This window comes from Meriones unguiculatus, chromosome 18 (genome assembly GCF_030254825.1).
Source record: "Meriones unguiculatus strain TT.TT164.6M chromosome 18, Bangor_MerUng_6.1, whole genome shotgun sequence".
NCBI lineage: Eukaryota > Metazoa > Chordata > Mammalia > Rodentia > Muridae > Meriones > Meriones unguiculatus.
Genome location: NC_083365.1, coordinates 10323537 through 10345947, shown reverse-complemented (window position 1 = coordinate 10345947; position 22411 = coordinate 10323537). Strand labels below are relative to the sequence as shown.

At 44.8% G+C, this 22411-nt stretch overlaps 1 protein-coding gene across 8 annotated transcripts in view; it reads right to left on the bottom strand.

Moving 5' to 3' along the window:
- Slc23a2 (solute carrier family 23 member 2) overlaps positions 1-22411 on the bottom strand; it is a 91704-nt gene that overhangs the window by 20085 nt on the left and 49208 nt on the right. For 6 of the 8 annotated variants that reach the window (XM_060371998.1, XM_060371993.1, XM_060371996.1 and 3 more), the window contains 6 exons: positions 21828-21926; positions 18717-18833; positions 16445-16602; positions 3977-4065; positions 2974-3038; positions 1422-1603 (listed from right to left, as the gene is read on the bottom strand). In XM_060371998.1, the coding sequence (XP_060227981.1) occupies positions 1422-1603; positions 2974-3038; positions 3977-4065; positions 16445-16602; positions 18717-18833; positions 21828-21926 (710 nt within the window). Of the gene's footprint in view, positions 1-1417; positions 1604-2973; positions 3039-3976; positions 4066-16444; positions 16603-18716; positions 18834-21827; positions 21927-22411 lie in introns of those variants that run through there. The other 2 variants (XM_060371999.1, XR_009587477.1) reach the window with 2 other exon arrangements.

Below are 22411 nucleotides of genomic sequence, written 5' to 3'. Positions count from 1 at the left end.
TCTAATCTCTCTGGTGACTAGGAGTTATTTATATATAAGTTTTAATGTTTTTTTAAGCTTCTATGTGTTTTCCCTCCATATCATTTTGTTATTGGTCTTATATTTTAATGTTTTATAAATACAATGTCATCTTTCTAGTACTTACTGTATTTCACTGGGTTAAAACCCCTTAATGGCATCTACACACACATGCTTATATAGAGTGTTTTGACCAACTTTGGTAAGGTGAGAAAATAAAAGAATTCATGGATATTTTCATATGCCTTTGCACATCACAAAGGCAGGAGTGAGTATGAGCTGACTTCCACTCTGATGACATGGGCTCTGAAAATAGTCTTGGGCACTGACTAGCTGTGTGACTCTGACAAGACACACTGCCTCTCTGTGCTCTGTCTCTTTAGCTGTTAAACGTGTAGAACACCAGCCTTGACGTACTGTGTGACCACTAAACAAAGCACAGTGGCATAGTGAAAATATTAGTAACTGCTCTCTGTCATTTCCCAAGACAAAACAAAAAAACCAGAAATATTTTTAGCTTCTTTTAAAGCTTTTATTACTTGGTAAAATTATAGACCCCATAGGAAGCATTTACCTATGAAATAATCCTTACATATGTTCTATACATACAAAAAGTAAATTCGAATTTTCAATCTTGTGACTGTTATATAATTATATATACACACATATAAAGTCATATAATCTTCATTAATATATAATCTTGACTGATATCTTTTTTAAAAGATTATTTATTTATTTATTATTTATACAGCATTCTGCCTGCACGTGTGCCTGCACACCAGAAGAGGGCATGGGATCTTATTATAGATGGTTGTGAGCCACCATGTGGTTGCTGGGAATTGAACTCAAGACCTTTGGAAGAACAGCCAGTGCTCTTAACCGCCGAGCTATCTCTCCAGCCCTTGACTGATAACTTTAATGTACTTGATGTTCTATACAGAAAGACCAACACTGGCCACACTGGCCGAGAGAAACTATAGCCTTGTCATCAGAGTTGATCTCTGTTGAGATCAGGTGAAAGCCCAAAGGTCCCTGCATAACATCTCTCTGCTGCCAGCCTCCTCTAAACAATGTAGCTTCCAGCACAACTCACTTGCTGTGCTAAGGCTCAGCATGACCTCACAGTACCACCATGACCAAGCCTGACAATTCTCCTCCCCGCTCCACAGACTCCGATGTCTGCCTTTGGAACACCATGATTATAATCATTCCTCAGACTCTGATCTAAAATAATCACTTAACTAGCCCTCGCATGTATCTAATACAATTTAAAGTGTCAGAACTTTCTTGTCTTAGCAGATCTCTTTTTTCTCGAGTTAGTGCGACTTTTCTAAGTATCCCACAAGGCTGTCCCACACCGTGGTAAGAGTGTCCCCACCCTAGAGTTCTCTCAGAACACTTACAGCATGGCAATGCCCCAGTGCTTCCCTGCTCTCTCTCCTGCAGCCTGGAAACCAGAGAGGCCAATGAGGGCCACAGTGGGTGTGATGGTCAGGGGTCCGATATACCTCAGCAGAGCTCCAGGCAGGCCAAGAAGGCCGATGACCACTTCTATCAATGAGGACATGATGATAGCCCCCTGGATCTGGAACAGAAAGGGGCAGTTTGAGAGGCACTCAGACATTCAGAATGTCACTGCGACATTTGTGCATGGCAGCAAGTCATATTTCATAGAGCAGCATGAAGTATGAAGGCTGGAACATTCCCCAGGGCCCTACAGAGAAGGTTTCTGGGGAGGAAACTGAGGTCTAGCAAGGAATCGCTGCTGTAAGGTTAGCTGCAGAAATGGGTACTGACGACAAATCTGCCTGCCTTCTCCACTGCAGGGTGAGATGGAAAAATCTGTCAGCTCTCAGACAGGACATTTTCAAACCAGCCCTGCAAGATATTTCAGTGCAGCCATCTTTAAAAGACCAAGTCCCTGGAAGACATCCAAAAGACACAGTTGCTCACAAAAATTCTAAAAGAATGTCTTTGTCACATAAAATGACATTTGTACTAAGTCTAAAGATTCCATGGTAACACTATGAATATATACACACAAAGTCATCAGCTAGTTTTCTGTACCTTGGGACAACTTCTATCAGCTCTGCTCAAATATATTTTGGCCCAAAAAAATTATCTTTAGTTCTTTCAACAGACAGGTGTGGCTATCAACTTGCTTGTGCTGAGATGCCCACTTCTGGGCGTGTCCACCATGGTGCTTCCAGAGACAAATACTCAAGGGATGGCTCATGTAAGAGGACATTATTAAGAGATGGGACCCAGCTGGAGAAGTGGACAGAGACGTGTCCTTCAGAAATCTACCTTGCCCTGGCCCCTTCTTGTATCCCTGCTCCCTTCCTGGCTGCCATGAGCTAAACAAACTGTTCCATGACCTCCCAACCAAGACAGACAAAGCCTCCAACACGGAGCTTTCTCCACTCAAGCTGTTTTCAGCATTCCAACACAGCAACAAGACAGCTCAAACAACACGCAGACTCAAAGCAGCCAGACCTTTTCTGCTGACAGCCAATAAGTCTCAGCCATCACACTGGGGACACAGACACAAGCTTCAGTCATCACACTGGAACACGGGCATCAGCTTCAACCATCATACTGGGGACACAGGCACCAGCCTCAGTCATCACACTGGGGACACGGGCACCAAGCTGAAGACACGGGCACCAGCCTCAACCATCATACTGGGGACACGGGCACTAGCCTCAGCCATCACACTGGAGACACGGACATGAACCTCAGATGTCACACTGGGGCATGGGCACCAGCCTCAGCCATCACACTGGGGACACGGGCAGGCAGGCCTGGCGACTGATGACACGAAGCTCAGGAATAGTGGAAATAAGCAAACATTCCAGTAGTTGACAACAAAGGGGACTTAGTAAAAGCAACTGCATCAGAATAGAGGTAAGAAGACACACGAGGCAGCCACGGTGGCCAATGCTCATCCGTTACCTCTTGGATCCGGGGGTGCCAGATGTGCTCCAACATCTCTGCTGTTCCATTGGCAACTGTAATCTCTTGAAAACAAAAAGCAAAGAGTTTTTCTTGGAGTGACACTAACGTTTCACAGCATATAATTATTATAATCACTAATAATTTTTTCATTTTTCTATGTATCAATTCCTAAAACTCAGCCTGCGACAGTAGGGCTTATGCTTGGAGATGACTCCCAAAACTAAGTAAGCAATGTAGTCGTTGACACAGCTTCTCAGTGTGTAAGCTGACTGAGGTGGTGCCTACCAGCCAGTGCCAGCTTCACAGAAACCACTCTTTCTTTGCAAGCGGCTACCTGAAATGCCCAAGGCTGCTGGGCTGAGGTTTTTAAAACCTAGATAAAGCAGGGCCTTTTCCAGTTCCTAAATCAAAATCAGTGGTCACAAAGTAACTAATGCCTAGGAGCAGGGAAGGCAAGGAAATCAGGAAAGCTTGGCTCCTAGAATCTCAAAGTGTGAACTATTCTGAGAGTACAAAGGTCTGATTTCATCTCCTTGAGCTTATGAGGTTCCATAAGGATCTTTGCAATCACTAAGGAAGGGGAATGAAAGTCACTTGCAGAAAACCACAGTAGCCAGATCCTTAAAAAGCAAAGATGTTTCAGAGAAGGGATGCTGATGCAGCAAGAAAGTGATTATGGCAGGTCATAAATTCCACTGGAAGAGAGAGGCAGGAAAATAGCACAAATATTTTTCAATCCTATCCCCATATTTATCAGGTTCATTGGCAAACAGAAATGAAGTCATTTCTGGCCCTTGCTTGCCCTAGGGCTAGGGACGAAGAGGAGATGTAAAGACAGAAACAGGCATGGTCCACAGACTGGAGGGGTCTAAGCTGCTTACGGGCCGGTACATTCAGTACTCAATACAGGAAGGAACACTGTGATTGGCAGGGTGTCCAGGCCCCCTTTCCACCTGCTTTAAAAGACCCCAATGACATATGTGGAAATAACTGCAATTACCTGTGGTGTTACATTTCCATTTATCTAAAGACAGGATGGCTCGAGCAGGGGCCAAAAATGCAAAAGCACTGGCCTGAAACAGGGGTAACCTAAAAGAAACGAGACCAAAACCATGATCACGGCATCGGAACTACCGAGGTAGTTCACTATTTGACAGCTTAACAGTCTTTTCCACAGACCCGCAGTGCACACGAGTAACACAGGCACACCTGTAAAGAATCTCTAGAAGGATCTCCAGCGCAGGGCTGGGGCCACTAGTTTCTCTTCCCCCCACCTCCTGCTGCTCTGGCCGCAGGCAGTTCCAGGGGATCCCTGTGGTCAGTGCTGACACCCCAACACCAATTCCTGCTACTGCTTCCTCTCCCCCTGGGGGTTGGTGACTGGGAATTTGAGCTTCCCTCTTTCCTGCTAAAAGACCTTACTGTATATCCCTCCTCCTCCATTTCAAATTCTTATTCATCATCCCATTGCTTCATTCTGTGAGCTAAATTCTGCCCTAATCACGAATATATAGTCATTAATGATCTATATGTATCCAGAAAGAGAGTATATATAATAAATGTTCTGATTAATATATAAAATGTTTCAAGTATTCTAGCACATTTTAAAGGGCTCAGAAACATGGTAAACTCCCCATTAAATTGCCTGTCCATATTCTCAAATTGAATGCAACTAATCAAATCACAAAATTTTGTTATTTTTACAGGAAAAGTAGAGGATGTCAGCTAAGTTAACAGTAAGCATAAGAACTTAATCACTATTTTTCACAGTATTTGGGGGTAAAATATAACTCCTTCTCCTGCTGTCTGCAGGACTGTGAGGCCAGACATACATCCTCAGATGGCCCAGCCAGCCTTGCCAGTGGCCTTACTCATGAGGTAGGGATCCAGCAGCCAGACACGAAGACTGCAAAGAAATAGAAGTAGCCTTGGCCGAAGAAGAGCTGGCTGCTGGGCAAGCCCAGAAGCTGGTCTGCTCCTTCCTGACACACTCTGTCGTCAAAACTGCTCCCCTGGCCATTTTAGCCACCGTGACTTTAGTAAGAGCAGGTAGGATGTGGACTGCAAGATGAAGCCTCACAGTACAGCCAGAGGCCTTGCTGCTGGCTGCATACCCTCCACTGGCCATGTCGTTATAAGGACTAGGCTAGAGGGGTCTGGAGCAAAGTGTTACTAAATGTGATGGTCCCCTTTAGTGGAAATGTACATCAAAGGGAAAATAGCCATTGACTTATGGAAATGCCTTATACAAAATTTCAGGAGTACATTGCAAGAATAAAAGGATGTCAGTATGCCATTGGTATACATTAGGATACAGTATGCCAATAGGATACACCTATTTTATCATAGTTTCAGACTTCAAGCAGGGCATCCCAGGGTAACATCACATGAATATTGAGTTGAATATATATCTATCTATTCATATTCATATACTTGGAGGGGGCGCTGTCCTTCTGATGCAGCACTATGTGAAGGAGGGAGGCCTCACATTGAGACCTGGCTGCCTCTCTGAGTGCTGGGGTTAAAGGATGTGCCAGGCCCAGCTGAACTGCACTTATAAGTCCTGATCATCATACCCACTGGCTATTTTGGAGAGGTCCAGGCTAACTCTGAGCTCCACTCTTGCATCAAACCTCAATATGAACCTATCTTCACATCCAAGGTAAGCATTTTATTTAAGACAAAAGGTCCTAAAAATGAGGCTACAGAGAACCTTGCCCACCATCTGGGACTCCAGGAGCCTAAGCAAGTGACACTAGAATAAAGTCTTCTAAGATGGGCTGTAAGAGCTGCTCGTGTTGGCCTCATGGTCTCACTGTTTCAAATCAGAAGCACGACTAAGCTCTCAGGAACCACTACAGAAGCACATAAGCATCCCTAGGTCAGGAGGTAGAGCGGAAGACACTGCACTTGACACGAGAACATGAGGTCAGTCAATGCTCTGTCCACCTGTGTCCACAGCACAGCTTCTGATTTCTGGCATGGTAGGACCAACTCAGCACAGTATTTTGTTTCTATGTATGTGTCTGTGTATGTAAGCCAGAAGAGGGCACGGGATCCCCTGGAGCTGTAGTTACAGGTGGTTGTGAGCCACCTAACATGGGGCAGGAGCTGAACCTGGGTCCTTTGTAAGAGCAGCACGAACTATTAACTGCCTGGAATCTGCATTTTGGAATCATCACTTCAAAGTACAGCTGAGCTTGTCAAATCCCCTTAAGCCCCCAAAACCCTGTGCTGGATCAGCAGCTCTCAACCCGTGGGCCTCAACCCCTTTGTGTGTATGAGAGGAGAGACAAGTAACCTTTTCACAGGGGTCACCTAAGACCATGAGAAATAGCAGATATTTACATTATGATTCATAACAGTAGCAAAATTACAGTCATGAAGTAGCAATGAAATAATTTTATGGTTGGGGTCTCCACAGCACGAGGAACTGTGTTAAAGAGCAATAGCATCAGGAAGGTTGAGAAGCATTAGTATATAAAAGAGACCAATGATTCTGTCACTTGATAAAGAAGGCTTTAGCGCCAGCCTGATGCAAGCACAACTAAAAGCAGAAACAATGAAAAGCTTCCTGGATACAGAGGAGCTTCTGCTCTGTGAAGGGGGCAACAATCATGGTTGCCTGGGAAGATTACAAATGAGAATAGTGTGAGACACTGTGGGGCTGTGTCACTTGCCACATAAGATTGTCCTAAAGACTCAGGAGCACTGAGCCATATGCTGAGGGGCTAGGAGGAATCCAGACAAAGAGAAAAGAGGTGCAAAATGGGGCCAGGATGTATCAGATATATCAGATATATCAGATGGGCACAGGATCCTCAAAACCAAGACATCTTAGGGAAGGCCCAGAGACAGAGAGAATGAAATTAAAGAGGGACAGGTGGCAGCTGTAGAAAAAGTCAGACGCTCAGGGGACTGAGCTCTAAAAGGATCACTCTGGGAGAAACGGGATAGGTGACTGTCACCTGGAAGCTATTCTCAGACTTGAATGGGCTGTGGCATAGCTCTAGGTATGGTCCTTTGGTGATGACTCAGGTGACTAGCTGGCTAGGGCCAGGGCCTGCTAGCCATTTAGCCTCTAAGACTCCCTTCTATACTGATCTACCCATCCTGGCCTGAAGTTACACTTCCTGACAGAAAGGCAAAGCCTTTTCATCCACAATCTTATTTCCAGGACCAACAGAAATGAATTTAAGGAGCTGTTTACAAACATGCTTGGAAAGGCATTTTGTTAGATTAGAATTTAAGAAGTCAGGCTTTCCTAACATATTGGTTTAAAATTCGAAACTAGAAGGACATTGTTTAGGTTGAGAACAGAGCAGAGAGAAAATGTGCATAAAGTTCAAGAGTTCTGCAATCACCACGGAAGGAGAATGAAATTCACTTCCCCATAACGCCATCAGAGAGCGGTCTCTGACGGTTCAAAGGGCCCCGCAGAAGCACCATGAAGGCGCAAAGTTCATCACTGCAGAGTGTGGTACATGCTCCCTCCACACACACAACAACCAAACCTGGCGTAAAGCTTTTCACTCCCAAGTGAACGCCGACTTGAATCTGGACTGCAAGATAACTTAAAAATAATAATCCTTAAGAGACTCAAACAGATGTAGTTCTAAGGAACCAAGTTCCATCACTGAGTCAACCAACCACCACGAATATGGATTAGATGCCTGTGAAGAAAAGCAAAGCCATGTGCCAAAGAAAACTTTTTGTAAATTAATATAACATTTTGCTGTTATTTACTCATCAATCACTCAGCTGTTGGCAAACAGATTACTAAAACACTTCACTCAGAGACTTGAGCAGGCAGCATTTAGAACCATCTAGATCTCCCAAGAAAAATAAAAACTAAAACAATGACGTAATCTAGTATTCAGTATTCTAGTATTCAGGCAATTATCTCTAACTGTTTCTGAAGTATTTAGTTTCCATACCCAGCACAATCCAAGCCTGTGTACCGCTGAGCATCCTAGCAAGGAGAGCACTCAGTACTACTTGTAACTGAGTCACACTGGAACCCATCAGTCACCGTGTCCCACTAGATGAAGGTGCTTATTTAAATGGTGACTCTCCACTCACATGTTTCCCCATGAATAATAAATAATCTCTGAGGTGATGTGTAACTGCTGTGTTTATTCCCTCAGTATGAGGAGATGAGATGAGAGCCATTCCCAAGCCTTTCTAGCTCTTTCTGAACTCTTCACTGGCTGGTTCAACTTGGCTGTTCTGGCCCAGACTCCTCTCCAAGCTGACTTTCAAACTCTTGGCTTCTAATTGAATTGTTCTGCCTGGCAGCAAACTAATTCTGGGAATATGTTTTAATTTTCTGGCTCCTTCTCGTCCTCTGGCTCGTTCTTTCTTCACCTGTGTCTAGCTTGTTCTCTCTATTAAAGTATCCCAATAAAAAAAAAAAAAAAAAAAAAAAAAAAAAAAAAAAAAAAAAAAACCAAAAACCTCCAGGTTAAAATCAAACAATTTCTCCTCTCTCTCCCTGAGCTGCTCTCTTAAGTATCCTCTTTCTGTCCTGATCTCATCAGAGTTGGGTATATTTTATCTCTTACTCACTCTGCCAAATCTTTCCCTCGTTTCTCACTTTGTCTGCCCCTCAATTAGAGGTCACTTTCAAACATGACTGCTTCCTCCTATAAGCTAATTGTTTACATTAATTGTTTGGGATTAAAGGTGTATACAAAGGGCATAACTGTATTCCAGCCAGATCACATAGACCTAGAAGTCTTTGGATGTGATCCCTTGCCAGAGCAGCCATGTTGCTGGATTAAAATTCCTCTACAGTGATTCTGTGTGACATTACCACTAACTTTAAATTTCAGCATGAGGTTTAGTAATTATAACTCTCTGGTATCTAATCAATCACTAATTTAATTAACATTTTGAATCACAATCTTGCTATGTTGCCCAGGCTGGCCTCCTGGTTTTCCATCTATGTTTATAATTGACATCCTCCATAGAAAAGAGTCTCCTTGTCCATTGTGTTTCCGTCTTCCCTTTCTCTTTCCTGAACACTGCAAGCACATGAAGCCTTTTTTTTTTTCATTTATAGTTTTATAACTTACTACTATGGATGTTCTTAATAATTAAATTGCCCAGACCTGCCCAGAACAGCCTGTTTAAGTTGGTTCCTGTTCTTCTGAAGGGCCCTCCCCATGTTCTATCATTCTTTGAAAACACACTAGCTTTCTGGTGTGAGACATTCCAGGTTCAACTTGTCCTCCTGGTCCCCACTCTAAGCCACCCATTTGCTCAGAGAACACTAGTCCATTATACTAAAGAATGGCAATAAGGATCCGAGAGCTGAACACTAAGCGGGCTCCCTAGTGCTGAGGTGTCACCGTTTCTAGGTACAGTAACCAGGAGTGAGATTTCACAGAGTAAGAGAGCATCAAGGAGGGTAATAGCCCCATCCAACCAGTACCTTTGAGACTTTTTTTTAAATCATATCAGATCATTCCTTTACTTCAGATAATCTCCTTTTCAAGCATGATTGTTGGCATGAAGGTTTAAAAAAAAAACTCTTTTATTTATGTTTCTTATCTTTTTCTCCCTATTCCACCTCAATCCCTTCCAACACTCCAATACCAGGTAGGAGAGAGAAAGATAAGAGACGTAAAAAAAAAAAAAAAGAAAAAGAAAAAAAAAAAAGAGCTGTAAAAAATTAATGCCAACAAATGGAGCCCAGACATCAGGCTTAAAATAATAACTAATGGCATACAGGAGACGGTAGGGCACAGAGAGTATACCATTTCCCAATACGAGCATAAGGTTTACTGTGGCTGCCACCATTGGTTTCATTCCCGATTTACTCCCAGAAAGGATTCTCTGGTTTTGTTTCATTGCAGGATTGGCAATGCAACTAGAAAATTAGTGGGTAGAAGTTGAAATGCTTGGAAAGCAAAAAGCATCATTGGTAAAGGAAGAACACCTGGTAACTAAGCTGAGAGTTTCTCCACAATTCTCCACAACTGCCACCCAGCCCTGCTCCTTGCACTTTCAGTGTCAAGTTTTCATAGCCTCTGGGCAGGCTAGGGAGCCAAGAGGCACGGACAGCTGTACAGGCCAAAAAGGTTAAAGGCGAAAAGCCTGCTCTAAGAACACAGGTCAATCTTACCCAAACTGAGCTGCCCGAGGAGCAGCCTCAAGTTAAGAGATTAACATCAGTAGCTCTCCCCTCCACGCCCCTCTCCCACTAACGCTTTCTCTCTCTCCTACCTGGTGTTGGGGTGTTGGAAGGGATTGGGGTGGAGTACGGAGAAGACATAAGAAATGTAAATAAAAGAGTCTAAAAAAAAAAGTATGCCAACACATGATAGTATCAACCATTCTAAATCAAGAGTCTGTTAGCATAAAATGAAGCCAAATACAGTGCAGCAAGATGTGGCACTGTCCTCTATCTGCTGATTGCAATGGTGGCTGCACGACTATACACATGGGAAAACGCACCTGAACACACATTTTAGAAAAGGTGAATCTTACTGTATGTTAACACAGTAGATACTAATAGAATCACTCATTAGATAATGGCTATATATTTATTTTATCTGTTTTTGAGAGAAGGTCTCACTGTGTAGCCCTGTCTGGCTGCAACTCACCATGTAAACCAGAACTCACGGAGATCTGCCTTAAAGGTATATACCATTACACTTAGCAGAGAGGACTTTTGAAAAAGCACACCTATAAATTCTTTGGGGTTTCCTTCCTTCATAACATTTGGTGAGAACCTTTTTCCTTTTACTCTTGTCAGTCACCAGCATAGACAAGAGAAGCATGGAGGAAAAGAAAGAGAATGGGCAATCTGTGGCATGGGAAATACGCCAGGCTAGCAGGATCTCACAGTTGAATAAAAAAAGGTGTAAAGATTAAAGGTGTGACATCTTTAATCTCAGTGCTTGGGAGGCAGAGACAGGTAGATCTCTGTGAGTTCAAGACCAGACTGGTCTACAAAGCTAGTTCTAGGACAGCCAGGGCCACAGAGAGAAATCCCATTTTGAAAAACTAAAATAAAATAATAATAATAATAATAATATAGTGGGAACAAAATTTATTAAACCTACATATAGGAAAGAGTCAGGCAATCTCTTAATCCCTGGCACCTTGAAGATTGCAAAGAGTAATCTCAGGTACAGTGGCCAACATCCCTGCCACAGAAAACTGAGGCAGGAGAAGTTCAGGCTGAGGAGGAACTGGGTCAAATTTCTGATGCTGTTTTCTAATGGCTTCTGTCATTCAGGAGTCAGGGTACTGCACACCCTACTCCTGACCCATCAGGAACATGATCCTCCACCAGATTCCGACCCTTCCTCAGAGTCCAGGTAATAACAGCTCACAGCAGTGGCAGGGGGAGGCACTACCTCACATGATACTCATTAACATGCTTCTTAGTTTCCAGCCGAGGGAACAGTCTTTGAGAAGCTGGGCAGCCTGGCCTCAGTCTCATGGCTGGAAAGTGGCACAGAGGAACCCAGGCCACTAAGTCTATAGTGAGGCTGATTAGAAATACGGTCTTTCAAGGTCATTTCCCTCCAGGTTTGCAGTGGCTCTCCTTTCACCGTAGTATTTAAAATGCTTTCTTGGTGAAGTAGGCAGTAAACTTTTTATTTGTGGGAAAACTCTACAACCAGCTCTTATGCGCTGTTTGTCAAGGCAGAATAAAGGGCCTGATATCACCGACTTGCTAATTTTGGGGAAGCATTCACCCTGAATCACCCATGTCCATGGCCCCATCTTCCATATCACAACAAGTAAGAGACTGTGCAGCAAATTAAACAGCACCACAAGGACACAGCAGATAAACTGGGATATTGAGGCAACGAGACCTGGCTTGGACTCTAAAAAGAAGATATGTGAAGATGAGAGACTTTGAGAGCAAAAGCACCATATGAGTTTAATTAGCCCACAGCTTGGAGAGGCTTGTGGGGCAGCTATAGCACATATTTTAGGGGCAACTGGGGAAATTAAATGTGGATGCATATTAGATGATATGACGGGGTAATTATTTTCTCAAGCTGATAAATGGCATTGTGGTTACTCAGAGACTATATCCCTAGGAAAGTTTAAGGTGGAACAGCATGCTATCTGCAAATTTATTTTCAATTGGTTCACAAAAACTAAAACACAAGAATTCCTCAGGGGTGAAAAAACATGGGGATTTTTAACATCCCTAGACTAACCATTATACACTCCAAAAATATGGGTTCAAAGTCCCCAGATGTAAGACCACCAGTTGAGCAAGCCCTAGCTCCGCCCCCCCCCCCCCCACACACACATACACTCCATGGCCACAAGAAGGCAGGGGACTTTAGTCTATGGCCAGCGGCTAATCAGAAACCAGACGCTTAAGTTCGCATCAGAGACTCTCCGCACAGGAATCTGCTGTGTGCTGAGGCAGGGTTGTGGCTGAGCACAAGGGCTCCTCTGGGAACCCTACCTGCACTCTTACTCTATAGGGATGACAGTGAGTGAGGTTCTTGGAGCAGGCTTGAGGGGTCCTCTAAAAGCAGTGGGGTTCTCCTCTTGCCACATCTTCGAGAAAAATCAAGTGAGGCAGGAGGGCCTGGGTTTCAGAGAACCTTCCTCCACACTGAGTCAAGGGTATTTGTGCAGAGGTGGGGCCTCTAGCCATGACTATTGCAGGCTGGCTGGCTGTGGGTCCGGGAGACTGAATAACTGTATCCCTACAGGAGGGAGATTTCAAAGGTTTAGTACCAGCTCTTAGAACAAGCTCAAGGGGTAACTAAAACTGACAGGTAACAAGAACGAGAACTGTTCAGTCTCCATCAAAGGAGCCAAGCAATGAATATGGTAAAAGCAAGTACAAGGGAAAAGCCAGTGAGGGAGGGAGAAGAGGAAGGAAGCGGCATCCTGAAAATCACCTCACCCAACAGACAGATGTTCTAGGGAGCAAAATGGCCACTGAAGTCCCACGGGTGAGGCTGAGTCTCACAACACCCACTGGAAAAGACAGTGCTCCCCAAAGACAAGGAAGACACTCTCAGGCAGCACAGGGAAGAAGGACCTATAGCCAGCACTGGAGGGTACGTCACCATGGACAGCTCGCATCCCAAGGAGGGTGACACTCTGGGCTCAGCTTTAGGCCTGTGAAGGGAACTACCTGTTTCATCATCTGTGTTTCTCAAAGATCAATTTTGGCTTTCTTTCTTTGGAGACAAGGCCTCACTCTGCAGCACTGGCTGCCCTGGAACTCTATATCGACCAGGACGACCTCAAACTCAAAGTGATCCACCTGCCTCTGCCTCCAACACCTGTGTCCAACAACTTTCCTGAATTCTCTTTTTATGGAACAAGACAGGTTTTCAAGGCAGATAAGGAAGGCAGGAGGATCTAACCACAGACCATCCCTCCTTCCCTTGCTCTCTAGCTTTCTCAGAATAAAAGGTCCACCCCTCAGAGGCAGGGCCTGTATGCCTTAGCTGCCCAGTGTGAATGAAGCATAGGTGGAAGAAATGGCAGGAAAACACACACAATACAGAACTTATTATGACAAAACACAGATAACCACCACAGAGTTGGGAAATTCTGAGAATCTGTCAAGAAACCACAAAAGCTTAACATGAAAAAAACTTCAGTAAGGGGAAGCCTGAAAAAATTATTAGTAAACCAAAGCACAGACCACCTGCAACCCTGCAACCCTCTAGACACAGTGAATGGATCAGCCCAGCCCTGGCCTCCATCCCTGCATCTCCACACCCGACTCCCTCCTGACTGTCCACTCTTCCTTCTTCTTTGTGTGAACTGCTTTATTTGATCTTGTTTTAAACAGGATATTTTTAAATACCTATGGAGATGATAATTTTCAGCATCTGGTGATGGTCCACACTACTATCTAGCAGGACCAAGGAATGTCCAAATTAGTTACATTCTACAACTGCCCAAAATAATCTGCAAAAATACAAAGATGATTAAAATGAAAGCAAAAACTGTCATCCCGGGATACTGGCGGCAGTTTCCCCATCCTCCCAAGGAGACAGCTGCCTAATACCCGGAGACTAAGAAGGTATGTCCCTAACACCCGGAGACTAAGAAGGTATGTCCCACTGCCTTTCACTGATCACGTGCTGTAAGCTAAGGCCTTCAAGGTACAAGTCCCACAAGTGCTGAGTCCTGGCTTGTGTCAGGTGAGGGGATCCTATGCTAGGTCATAAGTTACTGATTTTGCTTCCACCTCTGCCAAGGTAAAAGATACTCTGTCATCCTCCGTCATCCGTCTTCCAGAGACAAGCCAAAACCCACTTGTCTCTGGGACCTATCTCTACCACTCACCCCCTTAGGTCCTAGGCATAATAATGTCCTCACCTCTCTTATGGACATCACATGCATGATCCTGTCTGCTTGCAACCTAGGATCACTCCCACCTTCCACACATAAGTCACTAGGTGTCTGTGGGGCTGTCAGTACATTTTCCATTTTTCAAAGGTCAAGTGGACAGAATACCCATGCCTCAACGGCTACAGAATCCCACATCCCTGGCCCAGCATGATACCATCGCACCGGCTCTCAGACAGTGTGCACTCATTGCCTGGTTCTGGCCAGATGGGATACTTGGCCTCCTGATAAACAACCAAGCATCAAGCATTGTGGCCACACAAGGCAGAAAGGAACTTGCTGCTCTTCAACCCCCTCCCCCACCGGCCACACAAAGCCTCATGAGCACACTGCACAGACACACTGCACAGCTCCATATTTCCAGTTGCTAAGAGGGCAGGTGGCAATACGCTTTCTTACTCTTTCTTGGCTGACTGCTCTTTCAGGGGAAAAGAGAAGTGCACTGCACTGACCAACACTGTTCTCCGTGGGCTGAAGTCTGAAAAGTAGGCTTTCAAAAGGGTACCCACAAGACCAAAAGTACTTGGCTGAAGTCCTTGAGGTCTAGTTGCTATGCCATCTTATGCAAATCTGCCCACCGGCTTCAGCAGTCAGCTAGCCCGGCCTTTGGCATAACATGGGGTGCAGCTTACACAGGCAGACGCAGCCATAAGAAAGGGCCATCACCTCTCTGTTTCAGCCAACTCTAACAACTATAGGTTAAGTCAGCTGTTTAGGAAAAATATTTCCCCCAGAGTGCCATGCCCTGTGTACAATGTGAAACCAACAAAAGCTGTTCCCACCCAATCCAGACCTGTGATCCAGAGCCTTGAATATCAACAAATACAAACATCATTGCTGCCACATTTAACTACCTGGCTTGAACGCTTTGTGAATTGCCTGGGTTCATCGTCTTCCCTAGAACATCAATGATACTCCTGTTCCTCTCTTCTGGGCTCCTGATAAGAACATCCCGACTCTTCTGCTCAGTACAGTGGCTGCAAATTGTCTAACAGGATCTAAGAACCAACAGCTTGCCAGCCCCATGGCCTCCAGTGCAAACAGCTTCTCTCCACTAGCAGAATGCAAGGAAAGTGCCATTCGCTTTCCCATTCCGCCTATACTGCAAACCAGGCAACCCAGCTTCTCACCGTCCCCTGATAAGAATAGCCCTTAAGAGCCCTGCGGATTGCTGCAAATCAGAATACAAGTCACAGAAGCCTGCTATTCACTGTTCCTCACTGTTCCTCTTGCAGCCACTTCCTAGCAGGGAAAAGCAAGCCGTATTTACACTATCTCCAATGGATAAAGAGAGCGAGCCACAGACTTTGCTCTGAGGACTATCAGCAGAGCCTGGGTAAGTAGGAGGCTGTGCTGTGAACAGGGCTGAATATGGAAAGCAGGAAAAGGCCAGCTTACAGGAGAAGCTAGGAAAGATTGCTTCCTGTGAGTCCTGGCTCAGCTCCATACCCAGTTACTGGGGTTATGGATACAAAGGTACCAAAAAGGGCAGTGTGAGAAAGTGGGGCAAAGACAGAAGAACAAGCCACATCAGAAGAATGAATCCAAAGAACATAAAACACATGTAGAAATTCAGGGAAGAATAGAGGATTTCAGGAATTTTGGGAAGAAAAAAGGTAGAATGGAGGATTACAGGTGTGCTGTGTGGGTGGGCCACTGAGACATGCAGGAGGGCGGGGCTCAGAGGCTCAGCTGGAAACCTGGGAAAGGCAGGGACAAGCAGTACACAAGAAGAATGCAGCCCGGGCAGCCCACGGACGGGTGTGGTAGAAAGATGGCAGGGGCTGGGAGCGCACAGACAGCAGTCTCTGCAAGAAACAGACGCAAACTTAGTCCAAGAGCCTGCGTCGGGATTGTAGGAGAGGCCTGGAAGGCATGTCTGCCAGCCAGCAACGGGAATAAAAAGGCTATGTTCCAGCTTGTACAATGTGGTAGTTCCCGTCATAATGAGAAGAAACATGAGTCAGGGACACCTCGTAAAGGCAGGCTGGAGACCAATGGCCACTGGAAGTGCTGTAACACCAACTGATCTGTCCAGCAGCCCTAAGCAAGGGCCCCTGCTCAGTGCCATCATCCCGCAGTACATCCCACATTACCCCTTCCTCACCTGCATCCAAATGTTGTCTGCAACAATGTAGTGATTCCCACGCAGAAGAAAATGGTCCCGATGAGCTGGCTAGTGGCCCACTGGTCATCCCCCACGCACATGGCATCAGCCAGCAAAAAGGGCACTGCGATTGTGCCACTGAAACACGTCAGGTAGTGCTGCTCGAGGAGAGACAAGGGAAAAGGTAAACCTGCCCTTGCTTTTGCTTGATTTGTTCCTAAGGTTGCTATCCTGGTGTGTTCAAGACATACAGGCCATAGGAAGAATCTCTAGTTAAGCAAGTTATACATTCTGGTCACACATCCAATCAGAGTTTGTCACTTTCCTTTCCCTATTGCCCATCTGTATTACGAAATCGCTGGCATGAAATCACATCAGCACAAAGGAAGTTCAACGGAAGTTTAGATATTTCTTATCAGAAATACTTACTTTTTGTCCTCATCAACACTTCTCTAGCCTGCTAACTACACTGTGCTGAACCACACTTGCAGTCTTGAGAGAGACCCTAGTTAGGCCTACTATAGGACTTGATCTATAAGATCTTGTTTTGTTCGTGTTTTATGGAGTCAGGATCTCACTTTTGGAATCTAGAGTATACCAAAACTCACTGTATGGTCCAAGCTGATCTCAAGCTCATAATCTTCCTGTTTCAGCCTCCTGTTATCCGGCGATAACAGGAATGCACCCAGCCAGGCTGATAAGCTCATATTTTACGTCTGCATTCCTAAGATATTAGTCTGTGTGGTTCTTTGATTCGTGTTTAGCCCTCTCAGGTCTGGGGAGTAGACCACCATAATTTCACAGCAGAAGACATTTTCTACCTTGTTCTGTGGTCTGTGGTCTGGCACCTCTGGCCAAATAGTCCCCTGTTCTAGTTAGAGCAGGGTTCAAGGGAGCAGTGGCTACAGGAATCCTTCAGAAGGAACCCCACACTACTCTTCCTTTAAGGACCCCATCCTCACTCCTGTGCCCCTTGAAGATAGCCCCAGCACTCATAACTCATTTCCTCTTCTCTCCCTAATTTCCTGTTCTGTATTCCGTTTCTCTTTTTCTTCCCCTCAGCTTCCCATTTCTGCCCGTCAGAGAAGCTCACGGACTGCGGTTCCAGTGCACAGGCGCGCCCTGCTGAAAACTGCCACAGCAGTGCGCAATGTGCCCTGTACTGTTAAGAGTAGGGGCAAAGGAGTTGTTACTCCCGTCTCCTATCCTGGAAACATCTAGAACAGAAAGATCTGAAAGTTGTGCCTCTTACATTAGGTCCAGGGCACCTTACCCGAGTCGTTATTCACCAAGCCCACTCAGCCCTCCAGCTGCTGCGTGGGGAGGAAAACCCAACCAGGCGCCAGGGGCCGGGCCCAGTCCAGCTCCAGGTAAGTGTGGGGCTCTGAGCAACAAGGCTGACTTTCCCAGCACCCGAGAGAGCTTCGGGGAACTGTCCACACAAACTTGACCAGGAAGTGTGGAAGTTCAGATGGTCAGAAGCCAGGTGGTGAGGCCAGTGAGAAGAGTTGTGTGTGCCGTCCCCTTCCCCACCCCCAGAGCCCGCCCCTCTTCTCAAAAAGTCACCTTAATCCTGGAAACAGGACAAGGGCACTGCGGGCAAGCACCAAGTCTGCAGTAGGCCTGTCTATTTGCAGCTTCCCTGCCCTGATGGAAGCTGCAGCAGACCACAGCTGGAAGGCAACAAACTCCCTTCCTTTAAAAGATAATCAAATGTCCTCATGTCCTGACCCACAGGCACTTGCCATGAACACCGAATGCTAAGGTCAGGAGTGGGAGGTCAAAGCTAATTACTGCTTTCTCTATTTTCTGCTTTCTTCCTTCTTCTATTCTGCCTTCCCTGTTAACTACCTTTTTTCCTTTGTGTTGCCTCATTTCTTTGTCCCCTCAATATTTACTTCCCAGTTCATTTCTCCTTCCTACTATTCTGAAATTAATGTTGAAAACTCTCATTCACCATTCTTGCAAAATAATTTATAATAAATCTTAGTTAAAATAAAACTTGGGGATGAGAGAGATGGCTCAGTAGTTTAAAAATATGTGCTGTCCTTAAGAAAACTGGAGTTTGGTCCCAAAACCCTTATCATGCAGTGGGAATCCAATGCCTATGGCCTCCACAGCCACCTGTAGTCACAGGCATACCAACACAAAATACACAGACTTAAAATAGTAAGATAAAGTTTAAAAATAAAGGACTATCTTGAAAACCTAGCTGGCAGACAGATAGTATAACATTAGCCCAGAGGACACACACCCGGAAGAGCCTTCTTACCTGCAAACCCAGGAATATGCACAAGTACCAGGGAGGAACATCTTCTATAGTGTAGATCATGTCCGACCTCTGGGGATCCAGACTTCCAGTGCTGTCCAGAGTCTCTGCAAGAGAGCTCTAGAGTCAAGTGGAAAAGAGGGGCTTAGTCACTCCTAGAATGATGTTGGCCCTCTTTAATTCAACACAGCCCTCAACTGCCCAGAACTACCTTCTGCTGATGCAGCCCTTCTGTCATCTGAGCACCTCAGAGGAATAATTCTCAGAATGAGGGCTCTGTCACCCATGACATCACCTCATCCCAAGAACACTAACACTGAAAGCTTAATGACTCAAAGTTTGACTTTATTAAAAAAAAAAAGACACTAAAATATTTCTAATACTTTATATGACAATAAAGATTTTGTTTTGTTCTGGTTTTTTTTTTTTTTTTTTTTTTTTTTTTTTTTTTTTGCTTGTTTGTTTTTGTTTTTGTTTTTTCAAGACAGGATTTCTCTTCTCTGTCCTGGCTGGCCTCGAACTCATGGAGATCCACCTGCCTCTGCCTCCAAATTCTGGGATTAAAGACATGAGCCACCATGCCCAGCAACAATAAGGATTTTTAAAATATTAAGTATTGCATGCTTCTGAAGACAACTAACTCAACCTAGCCATTTAGTCAGCCTTGACATCAGCTGACCACAAGGCTCAAGGAAACCCTGTCTTTCTTTCCAAGGAGTCTTAAAACTGCTCTGGTTTCTAAGACTCTGAAAAAGATTAATTGCATTTCTTAAAATCTGAGATGCAGATCTCTGGTGGTTGGAATGAGATGTCCCCCATAATCTCAGATTTTTGAATACTTGGTCCCCAATTAGTGGCTGTTGAGGGAGGATTAGGAGGCATGGCTTTGCAGAAGGAAGTACGGCACTGGGGACCAACTTCTCTGCTTCCTGTTTGTGGTTCTAGAGTTGAGCTCTCTGCTGCCTGCCTGCTGCCATGCTCCCTGCGGCAATGGTCCTAGTAATGGTCATATGTTCCAAATAAACCTTGATCGTGGTATTCTATCACAGCAATTAAAAAGTAACTAACACAATATATTTTTAAGAATTACTGTTAGCTAGCAATCAAAGTAACAGGAAACAAAAATGTTCCACAAAAAAAGGACAGAGGTAACATTGTGACCCTGGAGCCTCTGTCTGATGGATCTAGCCCACAGTGAGCTACTGACTCAGTATCTGCGCTCCTCACCCAGTATCTCTTCAAAGGGGGTAGGGGCATTGTCTTAGGGGTTGAATCCATTTCCACAAACGTGCTGGAGCTCTGCCTCACTGTCTACAGTTTACAGGTACAATCTATCGAAGCTAACACTTGACTCAAATGTCACAGAACAAGCATTGGCCTCTGGTCCAGCAGCAGATATGGGCAGGCTTGCACTGCTGAACTGCTGAACACGCTACAAAGGCACTGTGTCTTTTGAAATGACAGAGAAAGTGCAACATGCACAGGACTGGAAAGATTGTCTCAGGGGGCCTGGGCTGCTCAAACCTCACTCTTTCAAAAGAAGGTCTGGTCTTACCTGACACCAACTCCTAGCTGATTTGCTTTTGTTCTTAGGTCTTAAAAAGAATGTTAATATTTCCTTTTCCCCCTCTAAAGCCTTGGGAAAGGTAACAGTTTACACAAAAATGTAATCTATGGCAGGGTCCTTGGGTCACCTGTTTTCATCAGCGTGTTCTCTAAGAAGCTAAAATCTAAGCTCAGCTCCACCATGGCTATCAATACCTAGGAGCTGGTTCCTGATCAAACTTTTCGTGCCAAAGCTCAGGTGAGCCTCCGTAGGTGGCAACATTATGACAGCTACCCTACACTGTGGGAGAATTACAACACTACCCACCTGCCTGCCTACCCTGGAGGAGAGGTTATGCAGAGTGTCTCTCTAACTCGGCTATTTGTCTTTTTCCAACCAGGGCTTTAATCTGCAGCTTCTCTCTAAACACAACTGTGAGGATGAGAGCTGAATGGAGTCTATGCATCGTTAAGAAACGACTGGACCCAACAGCACTTCCTGAAACACTTGTCTACACTGACAGGACTAAGGACATATTGGGCTGACCACACACGGTAAATTCAACACTGTCAGATATCTTATACAAGTAATAAAACCTAAGAGAAAAATAAACTCCTTCCAAAGTATGTGAGGTAGTTTGCCTGATCAATGCCCCCGAAGTTCCATGTGTTAAAGGATTTCTCAAAGGTGGCAACATTCTTAAATTTAAGGGAGACTTCTTAAGTATTCTGGAAGCTGGGGTAGAGGACTACAAACAAAGGGCAGTTTAGGACAAAAAAAAAAAAAAAAAAAAGCAAAGCACAGACACAAAAATCTGCGTTCTTGAAGTGTACTGTGGAGCCCTGCTTGCCCTGTCCCTCTTCTGCTTCCTGGATCAGAATGTGAGCACCTGCTCTTCTGTGCACTCAGGGCCCACTGGGGCGACTTCTACTTCCAGACCTCTTAAGCCAGAACACAACTCTCTATTTCATTACAGTGATGCAAAATACCAAAGTATACAAACATAGACACTCAAATTTTGTTTAAAAAACAAAAATGAACAAGCACAGCATATATGTGTGTATATACAAATACAAATCTACAATCATATATATATATATATATATATATATATATATATACACATACATGTATGTAAAAATACATACATGCTTTTGAATGCCACATTGGTAGTTGAACATTTTAGATTTCAAGATATCCATTTTAGGTACACTTACCTTGTACTTTTATTCCTATTTAGAAATGAAAGCTGATACCCACAACGTCATGGTAATTTCCTTAGAGTCTGAATCACCTCTGTAATCAGACTTGACTTTCCGTCCTCAAGCTCTTAGCCGCTGTTCTCAGGCATTCTGGCTTTTTACAAATACCTAGATAATGACTCTTAAGAGCTTTTAACCTTAATTGCTTCTAAGACAATTAAAGCCAAGTAATTATGACTCTTTCATTACAAAACAAACATACAAACACTCTCCCACCCCTAGGAAGATATGATGTCCCCAACCAGAGACATTCTTGACCCTCCAGAAACACAGGGTTGGGCAGTGGGAAGGGGTGAGCAAGGCTACCTTTTCTGCGATGCCATTCTCTGTGGTGTAGATTGCCATGAGCTCAGTGTCTTCGTTGTCCTGCTCTCCACTGGACGTGGCCCCACCATTGATCACCACCTGAGGAGAAAGGCTACACTGAGAGGCTGTTTCAGCACTTGCCACTCTGCCGTAGAGAAATGTGGTTTTTCTAAAATTCTTCTGAGAGCCCTGAACTGCACTTAGCTTATCATGGCAGCAAAGTTTGTTTTCCTAAATGAACCTGTTGCGCATGCCCTATTTGAAATGGGGAAGTGTGGAGCTGCCCATCGGGTGCCCCAAAGGGGGGAGCTGGGTGAGCCAGAGCCCATCAGGGAAGACAGAAATGGAACATTCCAAAGAAATCTCTAGACATAGGATCCCCAACACCATCCAGCTGTGTGTGTGTATGTGTCTGTGTGTGTGTAAGACAGTGTTACAATGCAGGTGACCAGGTTGCTGCTGAGTGGTGGCGATGTCTAAGCTGCTTTGGTTAAGATCACTTCCTCAGGCAACTGCTTGTCTGCTCTAGAAAGAGGAAGTGTTGCAGTCAGAGTACTTTTACTAGGCAGCCTGTTATGTTTAGC